The sequence below is a fragment of the Vigna radiata genome, chromosome 5 (assembly GCF_000741045.1).
Source record: "Vigna radiata var. radiata cultivar VC1973A chromosome 5, Vradiata_ver6, whole genome shotgun sequence".
In the NCBI taxonomy this organism is placed as follows: Eukaryota; Viridiplantae; Streptophyta; class Magnoliopsida; order Fabales; family Fabaceae; genus Vigna; species Vigna radiata.
Window position 1 is genome coordinate 21,126,572 of NC_028355.1, and position 7,153 is coordinate 21,133,724.

General features: G+C 32.9%; 1 protein-coding gene across 1 annotated transcript; it reads right to left on the reverse strand.

Annotated features, from left to right (window-relative positions):
- Nucleotides 1-1,291: 1,291 nt before the first annotated feature.
- LOC106761868 lies at nt 1,292-2,887 on the reverse strand. Its single transcript, XM_014645450.2, has 4 exons — nt 2,108-2,887; nt 1,879-1,959; nt 1,704-1,773; nt 1,292-1,600 (listed from the first exon to the last, which is right to left on the reverse strand). The coding sequence occupies exons 1-4, from the start codon at nt 2,486-2,488 to the stop codon at nt 1,575-1,577; spliced, it is 558 nt and encodes a 185-aa protein (XP_014500936.1). The 5' UTR covers nt 2,489-2,887; the 3' UTR covers nt 1,292-1,574.
- Nucleotides 2,888-7,153: the final 4,266 nt, after the last annotated feature.

Below are 7,153 nucleotides of genomic sequence, written 5' to 3' on the forward strand. Positions count from 1 at the left end.
AAAAAATTGGAATGTTGAAAATAGCAGTCTTCGAGTTAAACACCACCAACCTTCCCATTCCAATCCCTTTTCTCTATACATACTTTAAAAAAATAATTAAATTTGTGAAATATATATCACATTGAATGAATTTATATCCTAATTTAATAACTTAAGGGTAATTTTTAATAATAAAAAAAAATGAAAGTTAGACGTAGTGTGTTAGAAAATTTGGTCCTGACCTCTTCATATATTAGAGATTTGAAGGGTGGTATTAGTTGGTTAGGAAGATGGTAGATAGAAATATAGAAGGAGGAAAATATAGTTTAAACGGTTTTGTTGTGTAATGGGTGTATTAGAGTGGTTTTGTTGTTTTGATGTTTATATTGGTGTGGATAAGGGCGAAAAACAAGAAAGGCAGAATTATTAGTTAACTGTAAGTGAGTAACGCCAAATTAGAATGAGGGATGAGTAGTGAAAGCAGGAGTGTTGTCTGTTTCCCAACATCTGAGTTCTTTATCGATAGATCCATGAGTTGGTTTGAGTGTGAGGAGGATGTAAAACACTTGGAATAAAAGATTGTGCTGGATATTCTATGAAAACAAATTCAATAATTGTACCAGCAGAGTGTTGTTGTATATGGATCACAGTTTATGTGGGTAGCTATCAGGTGGTGGTGGGGGTGCCTACTTTGGCACCTTGACTGTTGGTTGCATTTGGATACTTGTCTATTTTTGGTGTCAAGCAGCTTAGGTTACCATATTAACCCACCCAAAGTGGTTGAGAGCTAGCCTGGCACTAGCTCAACTTAATCAAGTGGGTCACCACTCCCTACAACCCTTTTGCTTTCATATCTGCTTCCTTCCTAGTTATCTCTCTCTCTTCTGCCTTCTGCTGCTAACTCCTTTCATTGGTACAAATCCTTTGACTGTGTATTCATTTTTCAAATTATGTGATTCACGTGAGATCCATTTTCAAATTATTACTGCTTTTGTGGGACACAATTCTATTTATTGTATTTCTAGGTCAATTCAAATATGTGCTTCTAGTCTTTTTTTTTATTAATGATGTGTCTGAATTGGAGGTGAGTAACCAAACTCATCCTCAAAAACTAGAAATCTCAATTGATACCCACAAAAATAAGCTACACTGAACATAATATACATACGATGTTAGCAAGATTCAAATCATGATATGTGAACTGTCTGGTTAGTTTTCTGCTGCTTTATATTCGAATTTAGCAACGTAATATGCTTGTGTTCTGGAGACCAGAGAAATAACAAAAAATAAATAAAAGAAATGTGACCATATTCAATCAGACGCCGTGAGACTGATGGTAGCAAAGAGAATGGAATCAGAAACCTCTTAGAGTTTCTTATATTCTTTTATGTTGTTCCAAACTGCATTGGCAGTAGTAACACAGCACCCACTAAAAAGAACAGTAAAATTACAAAAAACAGTAACATTACAACATAAGAGACGTTCCTTTTTCTTCTTTTAAAAAAAAGGAGTTCTATTTGTCATTGAACAGCATCTACTTTGATATCTCCCAGTCTTTCTTTCCACAGTAGAAGCAAAAGCCACAGGTAAAATTGTCATTTCCTTCCTTCATTGAAACCATCTAACACCAGGAGAAAAATGATGAAACAATTGACTACGAGGCACGTGCTAGCTTATAGGAAGGACACAAACATAAAAACATAATGTCCAAAAGAATGGATCACCTGGTTCCTCTGAAGTTTGTTTTCCAGAACGCTCAAATAAACTGAAGTGCTTCTGGAATTTAGATTTTCTCTGCAGAGATTCACAAGTTTAGCTCTCAAAATTAACAAAATGTGAAACCAGACAATAAACAGAATGTGTTAGAAAGCAATATAAATGATAAAACTTCAGATGTACCTTTACTTTTGTTCCCGAGAAGCATGGAGGGAAATCCACTGCATTCTCCACTGCTCCATTCCCTGAGAAACTGACTTTCTTCTATTCAAATATAAAAAACAAAAAAAAAAATCCCATTAACCTCCTAAAACGAATTGCTGCCGAGGAGATTTTTTTTACACAACAAAATAGTTATGCCATAACATTACATCACAATTATAACAACAATTACATTTGCCTTGTGACTTGCCTTAGCACAGTTAAGAACAGGGGAACTGGCAGTGTCATCGAGGGTTGAAGGATGCTGATTGTTACCATATTCTTTGACCTTGTTCTTCTTCTTTTTTTCTGATTCTTTGGTGTGGTGAGAAGAAGAAGAATACCAATTTACACAATTGTGTTGATCATCATCTTCATGATAATGAGGAGGACCAGACGAAGCATCAGAGATCATGGATAAATCTTCCTCCTCCTCCTCCTCCTCCTGCTCCTCCATTGTAGCCCCCTTTCCTTCATAGTGTACAATCCCACCTCTCCTCTGGAAATAACTTTCAGAGAGAGAGGATTGGTCCAAGTAATGTGTCCAACCAGATTCATCAGCACTATTGTATTGCGAACTTGATATATCCATTTAACTCTTGTTTGTTTGAGCGATTGGCCCTTTAATGTTGTGATGGGGTGAAAGAGTGTAGAGTGGTAGATAAAGGATCTCTTTTCTCTGTTTCTTGGCTCTCCTTTTCTGTGGTTGTGAAGGTGGTTGCTCTCAGTTTAAGTAGAAGAGGAGGAACACTAGAGGGTGGAGAAAAAAATAATTCATTGACAAACAAAAAGAGAGAGAGAAAGAGAAACAAACGAATCACACAAGAATTCTAAACTGCTTGTCCCTTTGCTCACTCCTTTCGCCTTCTTATTTTATCTTTATGCGAATGAATCAACACTGCCAGTTGGCTTTGTGTGCGTGTGTGTACTAAAGTGTCCATCAGTGTAGACTGTAGAACGCGAGAGTGAAAGAGAGAGAGAGAGAGAGATGGTAGCAGCATTACCAATTACCATGCTCCAAACATAGTAAGTGGTGTCCTTTCAAGTTAAAAGTTAATTTGTAGTCACGGCTAATGATGCCTTAATGATTAGTGTTTTGTTCCCGTTAATCGTTCAGAGTGCGTGTTTTTCAACAACCAACAAACTAATTTCTTGAGCTCTATCTCCATATATTTTCTTAAATTTTTCACTGAAGAGGCATTTGTCACAATCACCAACCATGCACTCGTGCACCACATAGCTTAGTAAATTAATTTCTGGGGTGGGGTGTGCCTCAATTATCTCATTTAAGGGTGGTTTTGGATTCTTCCACTTTTTTAGTTGATATGTAAGTAGAGGATTAAACACCACTCTTGGAGTTAGACAGAGTCATGTTTCATAAAGAGGAAGCAGTGGTAAGCACCGACTTGAGTGTGATGCCAACAAGAAAAAGCAATTATGCTTATGCATGCTTACCGAAAAAAAAGACTGCTGCTTATTTACATGGAATATTCTTTTCAATGCAGGAAAAGATTTTACCAGACATTTTCACGTTTTGGACTTTCTTTCTCATATGCAAAACGCTACTAGCCCAGGATAACAAACACTTAATTCGCTTAATAAATATGTATCTGCGGCGTCAAATTAAATGCAGAAAGTGAAAAAGGACACAGTAGAAAATATATGAAGCATCATGATGAAGATCCAAAAGATGGGGGTACTGTACATTAAGATATACCCCGCATGTGTACAACTTGCTTTTTGAGACAAAAACTTACCCTTCCCAAATGGTAGAAAATCCATATGGTACTTACAACACATGAAGGGCCCAGCGTAATAGGGTAGCTCTTACTCTATGTGTGATTTTGTACACGGAAATAATGTCATATTTGAGGAACACTGTGCTTGGGATCTGACACTTTGGCACATATATGCCTAGCTTGCCACATTGGATCATTCCATACCTCACAGTTTTATTAAATCTATAAAAAAAAAAATTACAAGAAACGTGGTACGAAAATATTATTTTAATTTCAACATAATAGTTTACATTAAAAGCAAAACTTATAAAGATATTCCCAAAATAATGAGATGAAGACAAAAGTTAATTGAAATAAAAATATAATAAGACTCTTGAAAATGCTCTTATGTGATGTACGGAAAACAGTAAAAAGTGAGAAAAACCAATTGGTGATTGACGTTGGAAACGTGGCAGTGACAATAAATTTTGCTTTTCTATATTTGTTTTGGACTTATTTGTGAATAATCAATTGAGAGTAGTCACCGAGTGGCCCTTCCTCAAAGCAAGAAGGTAGTGATGAATGGGAATCTCTATTCATTTATTCAAGAAAATATTTAGTCTGTGGACAACGAAGTGTGACTTTATTCAAAGATGTCCCTCTTTTAATAGATTATGTCCTTTTGCTATTCTGTGATGCATATCTGCTCTGTTAAGCACCGGGATTATCAACCTCAAATATATACAACTAAACCAGTCAACTAAAGGCTAAACCGTCTTAGAAACAACAACACCAGCATGCAAATTCACTTTTAGAATCGGAACCAGACAAACAGACATAATTACTTTATATCAAATCCTCTCTTTCGGTTTTCTATGCCTGGTAATCCTTTTCTTTTTTAGATATATTCAAACTAAATGTATTTTCTGACCTCAATTTTATGAGTTGTTGAATGTATCTATGCTTTTCTGTCTTCTACATTCCTGTTTCGATTAAGTTCGCGTTTCCAACCGCACGAGCTTTGCTATTATTGTCACTTTTTTAATTGCAAAGTCAAAGATTGCCGATTGCGAAATTAGATTCCATTCCCTAGCAGCACCAACTTTCTTTACCTTTCACACCCAAAATGAAGGTCAGTGTTATAGTGTATGTCGAAGCGTGTCAAATTTAAAAAAAGAAAGAAAAAAAAGATGCAGATGATGGTCTTGTGAATTATGATGCAGAAGGACGTTAATGGTGGAAATGTAGTTAGAGTGGTGTTGTCCACGAGTTGATGAATTCAACGGACATTGGTGAATGGCAATGGCATGCGCATCTGCGAAATGTGACAGAAACAAACACTGCTTCTTCGCCCTCTTCAGAGACGAGAATCAAGCCAAAAATGACAAATTCCCAACTACCCTACAACCCTAATCAAGCACGTGATTTTAAGTCTCATGCTTTTCGTTTTATTCGTCCACTCATCACCTCTCTATCTTTTTTTTTTTTTTTTTACTTTGCACATTCTCAATCTATTGTCCTTTTTAGTGAACTCTTATGCTACTATTTTATTTGTTTGTCACCGGTATCTTTCAGTACAAGCTACAATCTCATATTATTCATGTTACCATAATCAATATTTCTAGCAATGGCATCAACCTATTCTAAATATAACTTTAATAAATTATTACTTCATAAATCAACTTTAGCAGCACATAATTATATAAATATTCAGTTTTATCAATTATTTAAGTCTAAAATATTTTAAAACTGATATAACGATATGTTTATTTAACTTTCTTTTTTATATTTTATAGAATCTTTAACAACTTTTTAACAATAGGATAATGCTATTATTTTATTGAATTATTTAAATTTATCTTAAAAAAACATTTAAAACGAACCAATTATAAGTTACACAGGAGAATAAGTTAAATTTAAGTAAGAAAATTATATTACTTCCAACCAATAAAATAAATATTTTTTTACATATACAAAGTGTCGCATACACAAAATATATTAAAATTAAAATAAATTATTTGTTTATATATTATTAAAATTTTTGAAAAGTCGTTGAAAGTTTCACATCGACTAGAGATAAGGCCATTTAAGTGTATATAAACGGATGCAAACCTCATCCTACAAGGTGGTTTTGTGGGATTGAGTTAAACTTAAAGTCCATTTCCAATATATTCACTTCTAACATAGAGTCATCTACAACCTAAAAAGTTTCTGCTTTCACTCAAAACCTTAATTTATCATAAAATGTTAAACTTTTTCGTTTTTATTCAATTTAAAATGATGCTTGAATATTTTTTTTTTAAAAAAAACATGTTATAAGTGATATGAAGACATTATAAAAGAAGGTTTGATGAGAATTGAAAGAGGACAAAATTGTTAGATGGTGTGATAGTTTGTGGATAAAAAAATAGTGGAATCTAGAGAGGTTTGAAGTTTGAAAGAGATGAAGATTTGGCAATAGTGGGATGGTAGGCGAAGGGGAAACCAAAGAAAAAATATTCGAAATTGTCTTTTTGTGCAATAATTGTTTGGAGGAGAAGATGAAAAAGAAGAGAAGCGGCGATCCAATTACAGCTGACCATGTTTTCCGGATGATAGGGATTGTATTTGTTACTATTTTATCCACACACTTCAATGCTCGCCATGTGATCACCCTATTTCTCAACTTCCATATTATTGTACTTCCCATCTTTTCAATCTAACTCACTACTCCCACCAATAGCTTTCTACCATCTCTTTTATCTTTAAATCTACAAATTACTTTATTTTAACTTAATACTGTCAAAGTAACTTTCATTTCTCTTCCCTTACAAAATGTATAGAATAAAGTAAGTTCCATTCCATCTTATGTTTATTAAATTTCAAAAATATATTGCATATCATGTACTATTATTAAAATTATTGTGAATTGTATTTACTAAATATAATAAAAATATCAATGTATTTAAATATTCATAAAAATATATACTAATAAAATCAATTCAATACTACCTTAATACTTAGGGTCATTCTATTTTAGTTTTTTTTATTTATTTTTAAATATACATTTTTGGAGTAATAATTTAAATATATAATTCAATTTAAATTAATTCAGAAGAGTTTCTAAAATAACTATGAAAGGTAAAAATTAAAAGATAAATCTATCGATCTATATACATATAATAAAATAAATACAACTGAATGAAATACATTTTATGAACTTTTCTTAACTATAATAATATAAAATTTTACATAAATACATACATATATATAATATTGTAAAATGTAATATATATATATATATATATATATATGATATTGTTGATGGAGAAGACTAGTGTGCAGTATAAAAGATGTTTTAGGAAAAAAATATTATGAAAGTTAAAGGAATTTTGATAGAAAGTTTTGTATGTATGGAGGTTTTAAATTTAGGGAAAAGGAGAATGGTAGAAGGGAATGTAATTCTGCTCTAGTTAATATTGATGGCCATATAAAGAAAGACAAAAGGTTCACTCTCTCTCTCTCTCTCTCTCTCTCTCTCTCTCTCTCTCTCTCTCTCT